A 22,043-nucleotide genomic window follows, 5' to 3' on the forward strand; every position below is an offset into this window, starting at 1 on the left:
TTAACAACATTTTTTATTTACAAACATCTGGGTATCATGCACTTGTATTTGTCTAACTCTTAATGTCGATAATTATTCAGATATTATTTCATCTTTTCTACTTATAGAAAGTTTTAATTAAATTATGACTAACAACTTCATTCTATTATCACTTTATTTGTTAGATAGCTAGTACTTACCTGTTGAGTGTTTAATATTACATGTTCTTCAAAGAGGGTTTTTAGAGTATAATGATAATTTTCATTCTTTGTATTACAATTGTTAATTTTGCTTTAAATGCGTCGTTGGATTTACTTGTAATAATAACAAAGTAATAACGACACATTTTTAATTATTATTGAAAAATAGGTTGTAGTGTATTGGACACTAAAAAAACGAAAAGAAAAAAAAAAGTTTTATAACAACAATTTATTAGAATTTTAATAACAATTAGAAACACTTGATTCCTTTTGCTTTCTCTCGAACTTCCCAGCACTGATCCCAGAATTGGCTCAACCTCTGTTCGTGATTAGCACAAAAATGCTTAAAGTCACGTAACATTCGCATCTGGAAGCACTCGTCTCCAGTTGCCGGAGTCTGAGACCACTTCCACTTTTTAGATATCATATGATTCCAAGACCACAAAAATCCCATCTAAAAATAGTCGTTATATTTCAAATTATTCTTAAAATTAAACAAACTATCCATACCATATTAAAAAAAAACAATTTTAAAAAGATATAAATATCGATCTGTGGTTTTTCGTTATAATACTTTTGTTATATTTTTCATTATTAAAAATACTTGTTAACCAAAGTAGGTCACCACAACTTCCATAGCTTGAACTAGCTATATAACGTAAAGATAACAAGCAGCCCGTTATTCGTTTTACCGTTATAAGTTCACATAATATATTTGTAATGTACATATATTGTAATATTTTCTAAAATAGGTCAATGATGAACATTTGATTTCTTTAAAAAGTATTTTTAACATCTAGGTAACTAGGCAAAGCAAAAACAATATCTTTCACATTTCAATTTCAACCGAATTTATTTTATTTTATTTTGTAGCTATTGACGAACTTCATTGTTCCGATTAAGAAGAAAATGAGTAGATAAAAACATGTTCGAAACATACCAGTTTATCTAGATATATATTAAACTTCTCAACAATAGTTGTGGGTTGAGTTCTTGGACCCCCCACTGCAGCGAATCTGCATAATGAATTTTTAAATAATAATTACCCGGCGGCTGTTGTCATAATCATCCTTATTCTTTCCACTGACGTGTCGAGTTATGTAACCCTCGTGTGGACTGGGAGCTGCCTCGTGAACAGGATATCTGTAGTGAAAATGACTTAGTCAAATAAAAGCAATGTAAATATTAAAGTCAAACGAAAACAGGTTTATATTTGTTTCTAGAAAATATTAGTGGAAGTTAGTCAAATTCAGAGAAATATGATTCATCAAAAAACCTCATATTTAAGATATCATGTATTTTAGTATCATTATTCATATCAAAACGAAGATTTTACAATTTTTTTTTCTTTTTTTTCAATATAATATTAATTGGTGAATCTAGTTTGTTATTGAAAGTTACGACGAAATGTTTTTTCAAGTTCATTGAACGGCGGCAACGATCGTCGAACGATCGTAGTCCTTCAGAGAGATCAGTGAACTGTACCGCATTGCGTCATGTTTTCAAAGTTTACAGTAAGGTTATTTTTTTAACGAAGTGTATAATAAGATTGTGATACTAAGAATATGACCTCAAAAAATAAATTAAATTATTTCTTGCTAATGTTTTTCTATGAACCCATTCGAACATCCAGACGACTGATGCATACTTATTGAAGTGTTTATTTTTGAATATATCTAAATAATAAGGAAAAGTAACATATAAACTAGGTATATATACAGATAAACAGAAATATCATCTTAGACAAAATAAATGTGTCATAATTATCTTTCTTACTTATATAAATGAAAAATATTAAATGCTACTTGTCGTATGCTCACTTCGCAAGGCGTAAATTTTAAATACATATATGTATGTATATATTTTAAACTGGCTTCACATCCCGGCCTCACACAGATAGTAAATAAGGGTTAAAACAAAACGTTTATTCATGTTGAATTTGATAAATATACAAAGCTAGTCTCGTTTTTTGGTCAATGCCTTCAGTGTCGTATACCGAAGACCATACCCAAAGTTTAATTATAAACAATTGAGTTTTTCATTATATGAATAGTTTAGGAATGCTTAAGGGATAAACAGAAAAATTCAATTTTATTTTAAAATTGTATAGAATAGTCAGACTAAGAGCGCATTTTAGTGCGCAGGTTGCGTGCACTCTATCCCCTGAATCTCATAGTCCGATGAAACGGCAAACACACACGACTAGAGATAGATCAGGCAAGTACGTAATGTGCTTTCCTTGGCACGGGAGTGTAACATTGCCAACTTTTATTATAGAAATAAATATGACCATATCGTAACTTCTTATTAATAAAACAGAAAAGCTTTAAATCAATTAAAATCCATTATTTTATGTGCAAAATTTTTTTTTCTGTTAATCCAGTCTTCTGCCGTGGGTTAGGAACCGGATGATTAAAGCTGTCATCACTCGATGTACGCACAAAACGTTACGTCGCGGGTCGAATTATGATAATTAAATAATTAAAAATGTTGAAACACGAAGGATTTTGTAAATTACATGTACTTACCGACTGGAGTTGAGCGGCTTGTTGACCGGCTTCGCTTTGAGACCCTTCTGTTCCGACTTGACTGTCGTTGGGATGAGTATGAACATATTCCCAGTTACATGAACGTAGAGATGGTCGCCGACACCCGCGGCGTGAGACGTACTCTCTACCGTACATTTAATGAACCCGAAGCGACCGACAATCGCTTCTTGGAACAGGAATAATCTTTCGAGCCATGTATCCTCTGGGAAACCTGTTATAAAAATAATTACAATCGCTGGTCATGAATATTTAAGTTTACCTGAAGTCTCCGTAGTCCATTAACAGTCATCGTGAAAAATATGAAGTATTTCTTTCAACGGCAACGCGCTGTTACCTAGGGCCCGACCATCAGTTTAAGGGGCCCTGGGTTAATACTACTTAGGGGCCCACCTAAATATATCTGAACTTAGACTTGAATTAAATCAATTTGATGGGTTTGATTAATTGCATGGCTGCAAACCATCTGTTTAATTTAAAAAAGTTATGGATTCTTTCGCATTATCGTCTACTTTTTACTTTGACTTGACTTAGCTGGGGTGCTCTTGAATCCACGGGGGCCTGAGCTGAAGCCCAAAAAGCCATATGGTAGATCCGGCCCTGCTGTTACCCATAGTAACTATAATGTAATGTACCATGACCTTGTAGTAACACTGGATCACTTTGTTTTTAAACCCAGCAATACAGAGTAGGTACTACTTTTTGACGGTAGAAGCTGATAATTGAAGAGTGGATGGTACTAACTCAGAAAAGCTTGTATAAAAATTAAAAAAAAAAGTCCGATGTTCTTATTGCATTAAAATTGTCGAGTTTTATCGCCTTTGGCAATGTCAATGTCAATCGACGTCGCCCTGAGCGATTTGGGCCACGGCGGCTAACCTCAAGGGAAACAGGCCAACTACACAGGACATATTATAGTGCACAAGTGTGTGCGGAAACACAGGTGCACTATCTATTCCCACACTAATATTCAGACACGAACGGAAAGAGTTTGGGCACAGGACCAACGGATTTACTTGCTATCCTAGACATGGGAGTGTACATACTTCCAATTTCCAGTCTCCGGGCTGTTACTGAGAATTTTTAAGCCCAGTAACTTTTTATCGGTCCGACCTGGGGTTTGAAAATAGGAACTCGGGATCTGAGATAATATATCTTGCCACTAGCTAGACCAACGTGCTTCATTGGTCTAGTACAAAGTATAGAAGCGTTGTATAATTTGTTAAAAGGTCATTGTATATATATATAGTTAATTCTTGACCTACGTCAACTTATATTACAATAACTTTACGGTTACGTGACTAAGCTATTCGTGTTTTTTAATTTGATCCTGTCGATAAGAATATCCATTTAATTTAACGTTACCTTCAAACAGTGCCGTTTTGCCCCTTAACAATGGTTCTTCATTTAAAGGCACATATATAGGACCCCTTAAAGGATCTGACTTCTCCGTGAAGGGCAAAGCTAGAGGGTCAGCTGGGATTGGTACCATTTGTAGCCGACAACTTGGAGCTTTGCGAGCCCAACCAATTATCTGCATGAAACGAAGAGGAACATCGCATATTCAAGAAATATAATTACAGTTAATGTATTGAAGAAAATATTTGTCATTAATATATTAATTATGACCTGACATAGCCAATTTTATACTTTTATTTGAGTTTACTCTTTCTAATAAATGAAGAATATAATTGTTACAAATAAAACATGTCGTCTTCTTATTTTAAATACACGTGTCTATGCTTCTCCTCTGTAGTTAATGGTTCAATCAAAGTTGCGCTAATTATTAATACTGTATTAAAAAGAAATTTGTCTATTTACCAACTCGGCAACTATATTCCCACTCGCAATAGCCCACTGGATGCACATCTCAAACGCTTGGTCAGGTCGGAAGGTCGCCTGATAGCGCGCGTGTCCCCACTCAATGCGATCACTCTTATTGTTCACGTCTATATCGAGATGAGTGTTTTTATACAATGGCACTAAAATTGTAGATATATTATTAAATACATGAATACTACTCATTTTCCGCGTTCCCTTTTAAACAAATCATACACTCAAAATTTATGTACATATTTTATCTTGATTATCTCCGAATTTTGTCGTTAATTTCTGTAAAGGCCGGATTTTCAATTGCCGAAAAATCGAAAGAATTAGTTTTATATTATGACAGCATTAGGTTTTTATTACTTATCAAATGAATTATCTTTATTGGTGATTGAAATATTAGCGTTAAGTCTCATTCAAGTGATCATTCCATATTTTGCCTCAAAATCTCAACTCATGATATATGTATTGTGTATTCGACGAAACAAAAAATCAATACGAAAAAGTTGAAGATAGTATCGACTGAAAATATAAATACACTTCACAAAGAAACTTATAAAATGTAGTCGAACACTCACATGACCTTTTGACCTCTACATTTATTAGAACACGTAAAAGGTGATTGATATTTAGTTAGGTCATGTTTAGGTCATTTATCGGTTAATCATGTCTAAGCATGTTTTATTACGAATTAATTCTAAATATGAAAAATCTTTAGTTATGATGACTTCAAATTTTTGTTGGCATTTTATTTTTTGTATGAAATCCAAATACACGACTTACAGTCATCATTCTCCATGTGCATATAATTGGGGTCGATATTGTCGCAAAGAAACGCTGGCATTCCAGAGTCATCGGTTGCGGTGCTGTTCCCGGAAATATCTATGGCGCCCGTTTCAGACGTCAACAAAGGCGACCGGGGTCCTAAAACTTCTACCTCCATCCATTCGTTTTCAAAGCTTTGCAAATCCCCCAATGGCTTTACGTAGTCAGTTAGTTCTTAAATTAAATATATTTTATACAATTATTGACAAAACAAAAAAAAAATAACAGGAATAATTGTTTTTAGATTTGCTGTCTCTTTCACACGAAAGTAACGAAACGATCTAAGAGTATTTCTATCTCTTTCTTGCGTTAAAAATGATAATGAGTTATTGTAACCGAAACGTTACCAATATTGAGATAAATCAAGTTGATGAAAAGGCTCACCCTTTTCTTTCTTTTGCGGAAGTATGTGGTACATATAATAACCGACAATATATCGCTTTAGAGTATCACCAGACGCGTGGCAAATCATTTTATCTCGGAGCAGTCTCTGAAAATACATTTTGATTAGTGTATCTGATGAATATTTGGGTATAACATGCTTAGCCTGGGATCTGTACCTCCATACAGCTTGTCGCCTTTTCGTACGTCATGTTTTCCATATTGGCCTGAAGCCAGTGAATTGCATATATTGAGACAAACGTATGCGAAGGCAAACTAACGGTCTGTTGAAGAAACCCTACACCTAAACTTGGATGACGCATCCGATCAACGACTTCTAACAGTGTTGCGTTCGCTTTCAACTTTGGTTCTATAACTCTGAAAAAGTAAAATCAATTTCGCTAGCGCAAATTATTAAACAAAGCATATAATATTACCAATGAAAAATACCGACCCATCGTCGTACGTGTCATCGCATTCACCGGATTGAGATTGCGATCTTTCTAGAACAGTCTTTGCTGCCGCTCTGAAAGGTTTAATTTAATTAACGTATAAAAATATGTTATTACAGAGTGTTGATGGACGCGAATAAATTTAAATAAATAAATGACCATTTGCTAAAGCATCTCAAGCAAAGAAAACTTATAATGAATAAAGAAAGAAAATGAAAATTCAAAAAAACTTTTTTCAATTTTAGGGTATCTGAAGTTATATTTGACACTAGATGTCCGGTTACCATAATCAAGAAACTCCTACGTGACATTGGCGAAATAATCTGTGCCCAACTAAATGCCATGAAGCTAAGAATTGAATTTAATAACCAACAAACGACTGCTAACGGATCGTAGAATTGCATACGAGATGTAATTCAAAAGCGTTTTAATATAACGTTTTGTAAGTTTTAAAGCCGATACATCTGATAGGAATGACTTTAAATTTTCACTCAAAAATTAACGGTTACTGATGTAAAGTTACGATCCATTAAATTATAGATCCGGGCATTTGTACAAGATGATGCCATACTTAGACACGTTGTTTATTTAAACACAATTTTTTCTCTCTTTGTCATCATTGGTTTACCATTTCATAGAAGAAGACAGCACTGTGTAACTAATCATGCCCTGTCTGTATGAGATCTATGGTTACAGCCGTTAAGGTTCAAACAAACTTCAGTTACCCATCAATTAGATGAATCATGAAAGCTGATAGCTTACTTACTTGATCCCTTGACTAGAATTTAGTGACTTAGTGGGTGATACTTGCTGGAATGAAAGATTTAATAAGGACAAGAGTAACAAGCATTTAAGAAAATTTAACAAGCATTATATAAAATAGAAAACGTTAAAAGATATAAATTATAAGGAAGCATTTAAAATGATAGTATTTTTCATAGTAAAGTACGAATAATAAAAGAGAAACTTGAAATAAACGAAATTTCGTTAATGATTTGTAAGGGATGTTAATGCTTAATGAAATAAGTGAAACGATAAATAAATACCAACTAAACCCCTATGGCATGCAGGCAAGCAAGCAAAGCCGGTACTTACTACATAACGTTACCAGTCGAGCATTTAACCGGTAATAGGCAAGATACATGTTGAATACACAATACAAAGGGTAATCACAATTTATATTTCTGTTTGATGGTACACGGGTTTTGAAATGATAAGTATTTGTTTAAATAAATTACTTAGATTAAATGATTCAACGACAATGCTAGATCCTGACGACATATTCACGATAATGTTAATGTAATTTTTTTTCATAATAAAAAGTAAACTGTTTAAATTATTTAACAAAAAATTTATTTTCCTACTAACAATGCTTTGACTAATAGTTTTTGGATTCTGGATTCTACAAAGTTGTATTCGAATGCATGTTGCGACTAAACTGATCTGAAATTTGATGGATATTGGTAAAATATGAATAGTATCAACAATTGTAAAATGAAAAATATTATTGGATTAAACAGAAAATTTACTACTATCTAATAATTAATAGCTTACTGAACCATCATTTGTTCACGTCATACAATTAATTAAGAGAAAAAGGTATGGTGTATTATTCAGATACAGTTGTCTTGAACAACCGGTCGGAGAGAAGTTGCTTACGGTATGTATTATGTATTATAGCAGACATCATAGAATAAACTCACTACGTTTGAGAATAATGAAATAACAACGACAAAATTGTTATTAAAAATCCCGTGTGAATTCAAATAACTCTTAAAGTTACTGTTTACAATAGAAAGAAACAAAGAGAATAAGAGGGTATGGTCGCCTCGAATGGCATAATGCTTCTTCGCTACGAGACGACGTTTTCTGCCAGTTTACTCTGTAAGCCGCGTACTTATAAGAAGTTCGTTCCATATGGGGTTGAAACAATTTCAAACATACACATTGTCAGTATAGATTCCGGCATTGTCATTCGAATCACACAGCGTTTCATGTAAATGATACTGACATGGCTTCGATCCGAAGCCGCGGTCGGTCGGGTAGCCGAGTGCTGCCGACGCGCTCTCTGAACGGAGAGCTGGACACCCCGCCCTGCTGCACCACACGCACGTTAACGTTACAATACTACGTACAAATATATACACACACCAGCAAACATCTCGATCATTCACCACCTTTATTTATACCAAAATATCATGATAGATAAAATATATGTTAGTTCGAATTATCCTCAGTTCAATATACCAATCACGGGAGATTAGTTTCCCGGAGGTGCACATTAATACCGAACAAACAAGAAACAATAAATTCTGGTCAATTGTCAAGATATTTGCCGGTTATTAGAACAGCATTATTATCTGAAATATTAACTTAAACATTTAAAATGATAATTTATTAAGAACAAGTCAAAATTATATCTACCTTTAAGTTAATTTTCAGATAAAAATCACGTCACACAATAATTACCATCATACTTTTACATATATACCTGCTAATCAAACTTGTACTAAATACAACTGCTTTTGAGACGGAGATGATCTTTATTTATAACAATTAAATCAACAGTATATATAAATACCGTCTCAAAAACAGTTTTTTTTACTGATCTAAGAGAACTCATTAAATAAACAAAAGAAGCCAGCCAACGTAATTACATTTTATGGAGCAGTCCGTGCATCACTTTACATGATTTTATAAGCAGTGCTATATGTACGCATATAACATAATCGAATTACTTCAATATTATGATGTGATAAGCCATAGGTTACTATGAATGGTATCAACTCAATGTGCTCGCTACTTTTATTTGTAAGGATCTGTGGTGCGACCTTTGTATGCGTTTTTACTCTGTCAACTACATATTATGGCGTAAATAATGTTATTATTAGTTTTAATACTGAAGCTTTATAAATGGCAACTTCCAAACCAACCAATTGTTATAAAATGTCTTTAAAACCCTAAATTCTAAATATAACTATCACGTATTGAGTTGACAAAATTTAAAATTAGTATCAAAACATCACTTAAATAATGAATAACTTAACATTTGCAAAATACCTCTTTTCTGTGAAATAATCTTTTACTAGTTGTCGAAAAAAAAAACAGAAACAAAATGCAATTCACAAGAAATTAGCACCTTAGTCCATATTAAGTGGAAAAAAAAACTATCGGTGAATGTGAAAATGGGTAAAGAAATAATAATAAAAAAAGATCTCGCAATGCAAAAAAAAAACATTTTCCAAGGTTTTTTTTTTTAAATATTAAGGCTGTAGCTTCGTAGGCGTCCTGCTAGCTACATAGTAAGTGTTTGTCTAAACAAAGCGTTCAAATTAATAGTCGCCTATTCTATTAAAACGCTCTTTACTCTTTGATCTCGACAATATATTCAACTCTAGCATCTCTGGTCTTATCTATGATATAAAAAATACCCTCTTATTTTTTTACTTGTATCGTAAGTGAACGAAATTCATTGCCAATTAATAAATCAGCTGAAATTTGTCCGAGGATATTCAATCTGATGCTGATTCCGACGAATAATTAAATAATACGGCAAACTCTCGACTATCTGTGGTCGGATTACTGTTTTTGTAGATTTTCCGAAGATTTCTCGAGTTTCCTTTGATTTTTTCATTGATTTTTTTTGTCCGTGTTTTTAATAAGTTTTAATTGTGACAAATAAATACTATTTAAAGTTCAGATTATTATTGGTTGAATGCTGTTTTTATTACGGCTCTTTTGGATCATCTTTTGCTAAATTCCGCTGATAATCGGGAGTTTAATGTATTTCCGGAGCAGAGATGCGAGCGAGTGTAGACGTTACCAGCCCGGCGGTGGGGCTAGAGTCCCGTGTACCTGCGCGTTCCGCGTGAGGTTGGAAGTGGAGTGCCGCCGCCTCGTGAGGGCCGCCTCCGAAGAGCCGCAAGTCGTCGCCACCTGTGGCAGCCGAGGTGTATTCCTAACCTCCTTGTAGCCTATCCCCCACTAAACTCCGGCCCTACTTCTTGTAACATTACAATTTGTGAAGTGAAACTTGTTTGGGGTGAAGATAAAAGTCAAACTAGACTGCAACGTTCGTGTAACGCTTTAGTAAAAACGTTTCTGACCGAAAAAAGTTTCACCTCTGACAGCTGCAATTTGTAAAATACAGCGTTTTAGATTGAAAAAAGAGTTAAATAGTTGTGTTAGTGTTTTTTCTCTTTTGAAGATTTTTTTTGACTAGAAAATTATGATTTATAATTCGTAGGGCCGGCGTTGGTAATTGTTGCCTCCGTTAGATCGGACTTTCAAAAAATCATTTGATGTCCCGGACTTTTGAGGCGTATTAGTGGCAAATGTTTACAATCATCGATGACTTGAACGATTGGATTTCTATCAATACAAATAACTACTTTAAATAAAGTCTTATAAAACAATAAGTATTAGATAATAATAATTATTTAGTCATGCAAGTTTACTCAAACAGGAAATTGAATACAGGGAATGCAAATAAAATAAAATTTACACATAAATACACACATGCAGACAAAACGTTTCATATTGTATTGCGGCAGTGTGGAAAATAAAAACCGAAAAATTACAAGGAAAATTTTGATTGCACTTTAAGTCCGTAAATAAACATGGTGACATGCCAGACAATAAAATCAGTGTGACGTTACGAGCTTAAAATTTCATGTTTGAGTTTATTATATAATTATAAATGTGTACATATTAATTGCAAAGTTGTGCTTTTATTTACTAAAACGCATGCATGTGCTTTATTGACGTCTACGTGTACATTCGGGTGCATTTAATTCTTTCATGCCCAAACTTGTTAGATGGCTAAGTACATTAAGAGTATATCAAACTATTTACATTATCACAATATATATTTTTTATCATATCGTACACTAATCGACTATTTTGATAATTTATTCCTCTCGAAACGTTTAATTTTAATACTTACCCTTTGCTTGTTTGGTCTTTTGACTTTGTTAAAATACGATTCTGTCATTTTTAGAAACCCTTCGGTGAGATGGTCCAAGTCTTGGCGTGTTGGAGTTGGGTAAATATCACAGTGAGTCGACTCGTCTTCTAGTATCGTCTTCGTGGCTGGGTTGATGAGCGGCAAGAGAAGGGTACGGAACCGCCAATATTTAAGAGGCTAGAAGTGTAAATTAACTTATATATTTCTGTTGAATGTTTATGTAACATTAATACATCTTACTTTGAGAAATTTACGCCGAGAAAGTTTACCAGAAAATCAAATTAAATGTATTTTATTCAAGTAAACTTTACAGTGAAGCGTTTTTGAATCGTCAATATTTAAACACTACCACCGTTTCGGAAAGCAGCCTCGAACGAGAAGAATCGGCGAGAAACTCGCATAGTGGCTCTTTTCAAATAAACAGATTTATAATATTATTATAAATCACAATTAACGTTCAATCAGTCCTTGATCGAACTCAATCCTAAATCCAGGCGTTTTTTCTAAAAGGTATTATTTTAATGAATAATAAGATTTATTGATAAATAAACATATATCAAAATATATGATCACTCCCACTCATAAACTATAATGCGCTCAAATAAAATGGTAGTAACAATTCTGAAGTTAGGCTTTCGGAACGGTTCACAAATGTACAATTACTACGGCTACAGAAATAAATTCCACTGTCTTTATTTTTTTATATAGGTAGGCTGACTACAATTTATAGATAATGGTAAAAAATATTACCCATTCCTTACATTGCCAATGCGCCACCAACCTTGGGAACTAAGATGTTATGTCCTTTGTGCCTGTAGTTACACTGGCTAACTCACCCTTCAAACCGGAACATTGCAATATCTTGGACTTCTGTTTGGCGGTAGAAAATCGTATGAGTGGATCTACCCAGAATCTAGCACAAATCCCTACCAAGTAAAAACCGTTGTTTAGGGCGGTTAAATACTCGATGGTGTTAATAACTACGAACAATAAAAAAAAACTTAGGTTCTAACAATACCCACGGGTCAATACAATGTGGTTCTAGTCTATTCATCGGCACACAAGGCATTATATTTCCGTTTTGTATACGTACATATTGCGAACCAACCTCAACAAGTGCAAAGTCGGTATCGCCTCGTGTGCAAATGTAATGGTCCATGTAGTTCCAGTTGTAGTTTTCGAGCTTCTCAGTGGTGAACGACACCCAGGACACTTCGTACGTGTCGTGGTTCGGGGCGTGGAAACGATATCTGTAGTGAATGTTGAAAGGAGGATACGGATGTCTGAAAAATTTAAAAATATGATTATTACTTTTTAATTAAAAACTTATTACTAAATTATAGTAGTTGATACAGACTTAATGCTAGAACAAATTCTTCATCAGTCAACCCTTAGGCGCATAATATTTTTTTGTTTCTTAAATATAAATAAAATATAATTGATAAGCTTAGCACCAAACTTAAGTCAAAATGACTACATTTTACTGAACTCGTCATTTCTAAAGGTAAAAGACGAGTTAGGTACTCGATAAAATGTACTTAAGTGTGAACTTGAGTACATTTTATTGCCAAATATGCGCTACCTTACTCTCTTCTCCAAGCGTCTTATAATCCAGTGCATTCGACTAAGTATTAAGCTTCTTCAAGCGCTTTCGAATGTTCATTTTAGTAGATTAGTCTACCGTTAAGTCAACACTGTTCTCGGACGGAGGGTCCACCGATACCTGATCAGTCCGAAATCGAAACTCACCTCGGCCTGTACCGCGTGACGGTGATGGTGGAGCCGACGAGCGTGAGCTTGTGGAATATCCGGCCGATGGACAGCAGGTAGCGCTTGGCCACGTGCGCGGGCTGGCAGCTGGGCGGCGCCACGCGCGACGGCGGGCAGTGCGACTCGATCACCTCGTTGTCGTTCACGCCCACGATCAGCTGGAAGCCCTGCCAGTACCGCGTTCCATTTATTGGTACGAACGAGTCGGAATGGAAATATCTGGTCGCTTATATTAATCAGAGTGATGTGGCAATATGTGTCAAGAGATAACGATGCGCCGTCAACCAAAGAACGACGATGCTATGACCTTTGTGCTTGTAATTACCCTGTCTGGAACATTATCAATCCCAGAACACGGCAGTACACTGAACATCTGCAGCGTTAGCATAACTGTAAGCTTTGGTTACTATCCACACCGAGTTTATTATTATATTACGATATTACTCAATGAACAGGAAACGGATATTGAACGTTCCAAAATTAATTATAATAGTTTTTGTGTGTTATTGAATAAAAAGGGAGGTGTGAAAAATTTCAATACCATATGTATCTTTTTAAAATAGAAGAAGTTTAAATGATTACCTGCGCCAATCGTTGCGAAACCAACTCTTTGAAAACTTCCATAGTCGTAAGTGGCTCTTTGTATATAGCCCTGTTTTTAGCGAAATCTGCATTCACATCGTCCGGCAACAGATTATAGTCCGATACAAGATAATCGTTTTGCAGTGATCTCTTGTCGGGGAAATAATCGGTCGTTATTGGAAGACACGCTGGGATAGTCAGAGATTTCCAGTCCACGCCTAAAGAGAAAAAATCTTTGAAGAACTGTGCATTGTATAAGTTACATTTCTATGATTTAAAGTTGTGCTGAGTTTAAATGGATATTAAAGCGACTGTTAGTACAAAAAGCAATGATTTAAAAATAGAATACTACTAATTAATAAGCTAAACGCCGAGCGACGTTTTGTTTAAGAAATTGCAGTAACAGCTCATAAAAATAATTCGAATAATGAAGTATTTTATTAACACGATGACATAAAAACATATATTCGAATGCTACCGAAAAAGGCCCAAAGCGTTTATCATTAAAATCGTAGTGTTACGGCCAGATACATAAAGTCTATTAAAGGTATATCAACTTGTATGTCTTGTCTCATTTCATCCAAAGTTATATTTCGTTTGAAGAAAAGAGACAAAGTATTTTTATAACAACATTAAAAAAAATGTATTAAGAGCGGGATCAGTATTATAATGGTGTGACATGCTTTCTTTCAATCAATAATATATAAATTAATTTACTTATTAAGCATATAACTGGTGTTATTTTATTTGGCACATTTTTTAAGCACATTTTTACTAATCAAAGGCGTTGATCACAAGTTTATTTAAAAAAAAAAAAAAATTAAATATCGAAGCTATTCTGCTAAAATATTAGTACTAAAGAGTTTTCATTTAATTATTTACTGGTGATAATTAAACTTGTGACCTATTGCTATCGAACAAACCAGCTCATATTCTTTCAATGTACCCAGGCTAGTTCGTTCCATACGAATAGCATATTGGATTTGCTACTAAAAATCTAAAAAGCGGATTACATTTAGTGGTAAAGGTCCCCAAAAGTAAATAGATTGTTTTTAATCATAAAGGGTTTGCGGCAACTACTTGATGCAAATCCAATGAATGGGATATCAAACCTATAGCTCGGTTCGCTTTGGGCCGCATTCGATCCGAATTTGAAGATTTCAATGCGACGATATCATGAAACATCAAAAATGAGATGAACATTTAGTATAAGTTATGAATGAAGAGGCGTTACATCATCAACTAAACGACGACAAGTTAGAACAAGATATCTATTATTGAAAATGACTATGGTCAAAAATTCATCATTCTTTTAATGAAAGTCGATCAAATTTTTGGAGACATATGGCTTAATATTATCATCTTTTAATAATAATAAAATATAAATACTCCTTAGTTTCTTAGAACATATGAAAAAAATATGAAAAATATGCCCTATACAGAATATTTTTATAGTATAAAACTAAAAACAAAGTCGCTTCTCGTCATCTGTACGCTTAGATCTTTTAAGGTTCGCATCGGATTTAAATGCGCTTTTCATAATGAAGAAGGTTTATATGTATAATACATGCATATTATAGTAGGGAAAAGCCGATAATTTTGACTTCCTAAACCGGAAAAAATATGAATTTTTCATTTATGTTCGTTCTTATATCTATAAAAGTTATATATAGATCCTTATTGTATCCGTATGAAGCCGGTACGGAGCTAGTTTAAATATAAATTAACATCTCACATAAAATGACCACTATAAAATAATTCATATTCAATAATTACCGGTAGTTAAGGCCGGTGTCCACTCCTGTTCTCCTGTGGCGCCCCACAATAACGCGAGCGAGGCGTTATTTGTTGTGGAGGGAGTGCTTAAAGCGGTACCTAGAATGCTTAAAGCTCCTGAAGCGCTTATCATTCGCTTACGACCCATTACATTACCTGAAAGAATGTTGCCATATGTATTACAAGATATGGATTGAAATATATGAAATTGTTAACTAAGGCGTTTGTTATTTAATTTCAAAATATTTGTAAATAAAATATTTAAAGAAAAGCAATTGTTTTTCTTTAGCAGTATTTGTTAATGGGAAAATTGTATTTAAAGCGCTAGTTGACATCTATATAGTTAAGGCTTAATTAATTATTATATAAAGCAAAAGTTAAATTTATAATTAAACCCTCTTTTAAGCTTTAATTATAAATTTAATATTTGCAAAAAAAATATAGTTACCGCCTTTTTTTCAGCGTATCAAGGATAAAACCGAAATGGCCATAATAAATGTTAATTCAAATCATGATAGGTACAAATACGTTCATAAGCAATATTCTCGTTTACATTAGCAGCCTGTAAATTTCCCACTGCTGGGCTAAAGCCTCCTCTCCCTTTGAAGAGAAGGTTTGGAGCATATTCCACCACGCTGCTCCAATGCGGGTTGGTGGAAGTGGATGTTCTCGTTTATCGCACAATATTATTATTGCAAATTATTTTGAGATAATCAGCATATTATAACTACCATTAGTAGAGCAACGTATTAAAAGATCCTGATCATTGAATATCATTTGATATTACGGTACATTCAGTTACTGATTATTTTATTTTATTAAAGTTCTGTATTTACCATCGACTTGATATACAGAATGGTTATTATTGTTGATAGTAGAGCCGTTTTCCTTGCTTATGTTGTTCTCGGAGCGGTGTTGGTCTGGTCGTGAAGCCGGCTCGCCTGCTGGTCTCGCTTGGTAATGGTGCTGCTGTATTAACACACCGGTTGGACCTGTACAGAAGCAACAAGTACTTGTACTTTTAATTTTGAGTAACAGAGTGAATAATTTTTTTTTTTTTTAATAAAATATTGGACATAAAATAAAATATTGGACAACATCACATACATTACTCTGATCCCAATGTAAGTAGCTAAAGCACTTGTGTTATGGAAATCAGAAGTAACGACGGTACCACAAACACCCAGACCCGAGACAATATAGAAAACTAATGAACTTTTTCTACATCGACTCGGCCGGGAATCGAACCCGGAACCTCGGAGTGGCGTAAACACGAAAACCGATGTACACACTACTCGACCACGGAGGTCGTCATGATATGACGAATCGGAATTCATTAAAAACGCGGATGCAATATGTAGAAATTGAAATTTATTTATATACTATATTTAATAATATTATGTATTACATTTAAAAAAAATTGAACTAATAATTATTATTTGACAATACTGATGTGTCTTTTTGTGTTTGTATATTTATGAGTATGAGAGAGATATAGATTAATATTTATATACAGTAAGGTGCCAGACAAATTTAGACTAAATCAGACCAGACAATTTATCTAAGCCTAAAATCCACCAATCTTACTATAACTAATAACAATAAACAAAAAAGAAGTCCTTACGGCAGGGATCCAGATTTGCTGTGTATAATTTTTTATCCTATTCTTTTAATATATTGAATTCCATCTCACCTTTGGGAAATATATGAGTCCAGCGACGCCGATTGCTCGTTAGCTTGACGGTGACGTGGGAAGGGTCGAAGGGATTAATCAGTGCCCTCCCAGTTCTTATCACCGGCTTATTAGACACAGAGCTTCGCGGAGAGAGTCGGTTTATCGATATAGGGGAATCCGTTGCGTCACTGCCAGCCTCACTAACCCCATGTTTGTCTGAATATAAAAAAAATAAAAACTTAAATATAAATAATTTTTGTATTATGAATTATATTATATTGTATGTGAATGATTTAGTCACAGTTTACAATACACTAATAACTGTAAAGTAATATTAAGTTTCACTAAAATATGAATTCAGAAAAAAAATACGTTTTGAATGTCGGCGAAGGCGTTAACGAAACTTTATAATAAACTAATGTTTATCTCTACTCCCTTTTCAACTACAATGGGTATACATCGAATTTAATATGACATAATATATTGCTAATATTAGCTAAGATCGCTAGTTTTGTAATATACAGAAGTATTGTTTTAACAGATGGTTTTTGCTGAAGCAAATATTTAGTTTTTATATTCTTCTCAGAAAGAGACAAATGTATCGACCGATTCTCGATGTTTGTGAACGACCCTTTGCTTCAACAGTAGCTAAATATATTAAAAGAATATATATTAATGTGATGCAATTGGATGAAACTCACTGCTCGTTAAAATATCAGATCCGAGGCTGTGATGGATGTCAGGATCGGACATTTTTCTGTGATGAATTGAAGAAGCTGGTGGACTTCGCCTGCTTATACCTTCTAAGCCGGCAACTGATGTTTTTTTAGTACGGGCGACCCTCTGCACACTAAAGTGAGTAGAACATTTTAAACTCTGTTGAAAATTTTCTTTCTACTCAATCTCAAACACACACATAGATACTTTCTCTGACAGTGATGTATCTAACAAAATAAAAACTATTTTGTATTAGACATATTTTTTTTAAATAGCTACAGGCCAGTTGCAATATCATCACAGTTTCAACTTAACACGGTATGAAATATTATTACAGAATGCGAAATATTTTTTAATTCAGACGAGTGTCGAAATTATTTTGGAAATGCGACTATATTTGAATTCCAACGCGGTTTTTACAACAGGTGCCTCTCATAAAGGTGTTAAAGACTTGTGATATTTTATTAGTTATAATTATTTAGGATCATCATTAATAATTGAATCAGTTTCGGTCAGGATTAATGAAATGAGACAAAAATGTAAAAAAAAGATCTTTCAAAATTCGAATGGTCCAATTTATATTCTTCAAAATCGTCACGTAACATGGTTGCTAAGATTATAAATACGTCATTAGGTACCCAATACGAAATAAATCTATTTTTTACTCTAAAATTTAAGTAATTTTATAAAACTCATTTTTCACTAACCACGTGCTGTGAGCTGGAGGTAGCTGAAACACCTGAGCGTCATACGCATCATAGTCAAATATCGAATTGTGCATGTAATCATCCTCCTTTATTAACTTCCCCTTTGATTCATCTTCATACATTTTTTTCAGAGGTTCTTGACTCTTTCTCGGCGGTAATTTAATTCTTGGAATAAAATTTGAGTAGGCGACTTTTTTATTTGTGGAATAGAACGATAAGTTTATCCAGTGCGGCATTGAATAATCATCTATAGAGTTGAGATTGCTGTCTTTGTTGTGGAACTTTAGTAATGGAACGGCATGCAAAGGTTGTTCTCCCACGCACACAAGATCACTGCCAACTCCATTATCTATAATTCTCTGTTTTGTAACGTTTGTCAATTCTCTGTCCACCTCAAACACTCCCACACCCGGTGTTATCACAACACTTAGTTGGCCAGTACGATCAAAACATCTGTCCAAGTAATGTTTTTCAAAAACTGAAAATGAAAATGTTAAGAATGAGAAGTTACATTGATTGTATCAGTTACTTAAAAATAATTATTCATATACCATTTAAACTCATATTAAGAACTTCAAGAAAATTTCCTTGAGCTGCCGTTGAATTTATAGCTGTTGGGATTTCCATATTAGGCCTTTCATGATACTGCAGCACTATCTTTTGGTAGTCCGTGAAAAGCCTCCTTAATTGGAGTAATACATTTGACCAGTCTTCATATCTCTCATTTTGTACTGCCACCCTTAAAAGCGTACCATCTATTAAGAAATGAAAACTAAAAATATAGCGCCAATTGGTCCCGTGAACACATGTTCATGTGTTGTTGTTTCGTTACGAAAGTTTAAATTAAAAATATATGCTTTAGAGTTAACCAAGTTTTTAATGGAACATGGCTTATAAATAGATATAATGCTGGAAATCCTGAGAAAAACTCCAAGTTTAGTCTAGTTAATGGATTTTTCTTTCAAAAAATTCTCAGTAACAGCCTGGAACCTGAAAATTGGCCGTGTGTACATGTGTCCCTTGTCTTGGAAAGCATGTAAAGCCGATGGTCCTGCCTGAACTCTTTCCGGTAATGTCGATTTTGCTAGCTTATCAGATTACGAGAACGAGGGAATAGAGAGAGTGTGTGATTGCACCTTCATTTCGCGTACACACTTGAGCAGGACGGATTGGTCAGGACAACATAAAAGAATAATAAAAAAATAAAATAAATATTGTCTGGCAAAATTAAGCTTACCTGTAAAAATCTTCATAAAATCTACCCCTATAATCTTTCTGTAGGCATTCCTTCATGTGCTGAGGAAATTCTTCTAAAGTTTTGGCCTTATAAAATGTTCTTGAAAACAATACAATTGTCACTTCATGGTTACTGCCATTTTTCTAATATAAAATAGTAAAACACAAGCCTTTAATGACTTGAATTCAAATGCAAATAAAAACAATACCAACAAAAATCAATATATTTATATACCTTCCATTTCGTAAAAAGATCTGCAAGAAACCCATTAACAGCTTTCTCAAAGTACAAATCACCATGAATGTCAAAGTCCCACATTTCTGACGACATTTGTATGAAAAGATAAACCATTGATGTTGAGGATCTGAATACAATTTTTGTGTCTTCTGTTATTACCCCACATGCAACCCTGTCGCCCTGAGACCACATTTCATATACTTGACATCGAACTGCCCCACCGCAGTACTCAATCTTTTTATTGAGATACACACATGTGCTTACCTAAAAAATACATGTTTTTTGTATACAGCACCATCTTACAAGATATGTACCTACTATGAAACAATTACATGAGATAAAACTTTAACACAAATTAATGTGTTAATGATACCTTTATTAATTTTTACAATTTAAATAGTTCTTACAATAATAGACAAATTATAGCTTTCTTTATTTTATTAAATACAATATTAAATGGTTAAATTGTAGTGATACTCTATGGACCTAGCAAAGTGCTCGAAACGTCGGGATGTTAAAATAAAATAATCAATATACGCGATTAAATCCGTTAAAAACTAGTTTTATTTCAATGTGTAATAATCGCGAAAATCTAAGACAACTCTATGGACTTATTTTTTAAATGATATTATTTATGTGAGTGAACTTACTAAATGATTTTTCAGTCTCCACATTTCCGATCTTCCCAAGTACTGATCTTTAAATGTCAATTCCACTGAATCTAATGCAACGTCTGCTACATTTACAACATTCACATAAACATGAGCAAAGGTTCTCAACTGAAATGTTGTGGCTATGCTTTGTTCCACACTGATGGTATCTAAGGATATATTAAACTATATTTATAAATAGGCAGAAATTATTTACGGGACACTTGTGTCTTGTATAAAAAATACACGCAAAACATTGAATATTTATTGAATACTTTTAATAATAGATTGTAAAGGAATGAAGTAAGTATTGAAAAGCAATTTGTTTCAAAAAAACTTAAGAATTTACAATTTAATTATAAGCAGACAAGCATTGTAGTAAGATTTCATGTCTACCTAGGAACTCATAATCATGCAATTACCACAAAAATACTGCTCAGTTACTCTCTCCTCAAAAAGAATGTAAGTAGAATTGCTAGTGTGTGATTCATTTAAAAAATGCTTACATTTCAAAAAGATTTAGTTTCTTTCAATACAAAATCATCCTACACTCTAAATCTTACCTCTCCCTCGGCCCGGTGCATCCACCTTTGTAACTTGTAAAAGGAGTCGAGGGTAGTCATTTTCTGGATGATATATTTCAATTATATCTTTCTCCTTTAATCCGGGATAATCTTTTAGATTGATTATAAGATCTTCCGCTAAATCATTTTTTATTTACAATTAGTATAGCATAATTTTAAAATGTAACTTTTTATTTAATAATATAAAACACTTACAACTAAAACTAGATTGATGCACAATTAATTTAAAGGACTTCATGTTTATTTTATTGTTAATAAGAACAAAGATAATAACATCGACGGGATGTAATATTTCTTTTAAATTATTTTTTTTACTTCATGTTTATCAATTTTATTTTTCATTTTATAACAATAACATGATTACGCATTAATTATATAAAGTAAATATTTTTTATCATAACGACACTAAACAAACAATTACTAATGGATGGTAAATGATAATAAGATCGAAATATTTCATAAATAATTAAATAGACTTCAATAATGTACTTAAAGACAAAATTTTAATTTATGATCAAAGAGAATAGAATGTTTTGATGTATATAGTTTCTTAAATGACATATGTCAATTATTAAAAAAATTGTCAACGATTATACAGAGTACATAATCCACTATATTTAAAACAAATATTATCAATCTCAAACATTTTGCGAACTATTTATTTATGTAAATAATTTAGATTAAGCATAAATATTAAAAAAGAAAATATGGCGTTTTTAAAAAAGGCAGTCTTTAGGTTAACACTATTACAATTTTACAGTCTCCATATTTCTTTAAACAATGTCAAAATTGTATTCTGTTAATGGTGGTTTAAAATTTTGATAATGTTATTGGACAGTTATGATATTCCGGAAGAAAAGTAATTAATAGTATTCGACTTTATAGCGAAGTCGTGAACTTGTAACTAAAAAATATTTTTACATTTCAAGAGA

At 33.3% G+C, this 22,043-nt stretch overlaps 1 protein-coding gene across 11 annotated transcripts; it reads right to left on the bottom strand.

Moving 5' to 3' along the window:
* Nucleotides 1-389: 389 nt before the first annotated feature.
* On the bottom strand, nt 390-21,572 carry LOC125064461 (GATOR complex protein Iml1). Of its 11 annotated transcripts, none has more exons than XM_047671500.1 (27): nt 21,307-21,572; nt 21,091-21,228; nt 20,528-20,697; nt 19,875-20,141; nt 19,641-19,783; nt 18,955-19,142; nt 18,404-18,881; nt 17,681-17,829; nt 16,998-17,195; nt 16,141-16,296; nt 15,305-15,460; nt 14,641-14,655; nt 13,529-13,746; nt 12,926-13,113; nt 12,270-12,459; nt 11,156-11,353; nt 10,066-10,146; nt 6,977-7,020; nt 6,213-6,284; nt 5,938-6,136; nt 5,762-5,867; nt 5,336-5,551; nt 4,547-4,707; nt 4,091-4,259; nt 2,708-2,939; nt 1,226-1,322; nt 390-633 (listed from the first exon to the last, which is right to left on the bottom strand). In XM_047671500.1, the coding sequence occupies exons 1-27, from the start codon at nt 21,347-21,349 to the stop codon at nt 430-432; spliced, it is 4,476 nt and encodes a 1,491-aa protein (XP_047527456.1). In that variant the 5' UTR covers nt 21,350-21,572; the 3' UTR covers nt 390-429. The 11 variants fall into 11 exon arrangements, with proteins under 11 accessions (XP_047527456.1, XP_047527455.1, XP_047527450.1 ...); XM_047671499.1 differs by lacking the exon at nt 6,977-7,020 and adding an exon at nt 8,222-8,307 and having other exon boundaries at nt 4,547-4,674; XM_047671494.1 differs by lacking the exon at nt 6,977-7,020 and adding an exon at nt 8,222-8,304 and having other exon boundaries at nt 21,307-21,571.
* Between the last annotated feature and the right edge of the window lie 471 nt (nt 21,573-22,043).

Source organism: Vanessa atalanta, chromosome 6 (genome assembly GCF_905147765.1).
Source record: "Vanessa atalanta chromosome 6, ilVanAtal1.2, whole genome shotgun sequence".
Classification (NCBI taxonomy): Eukaryota; Metazoa; Arthropoda; class Insecta; order Lepidoptera; family Nymphalidae; genus Vanessa; species Vanessa atalanta.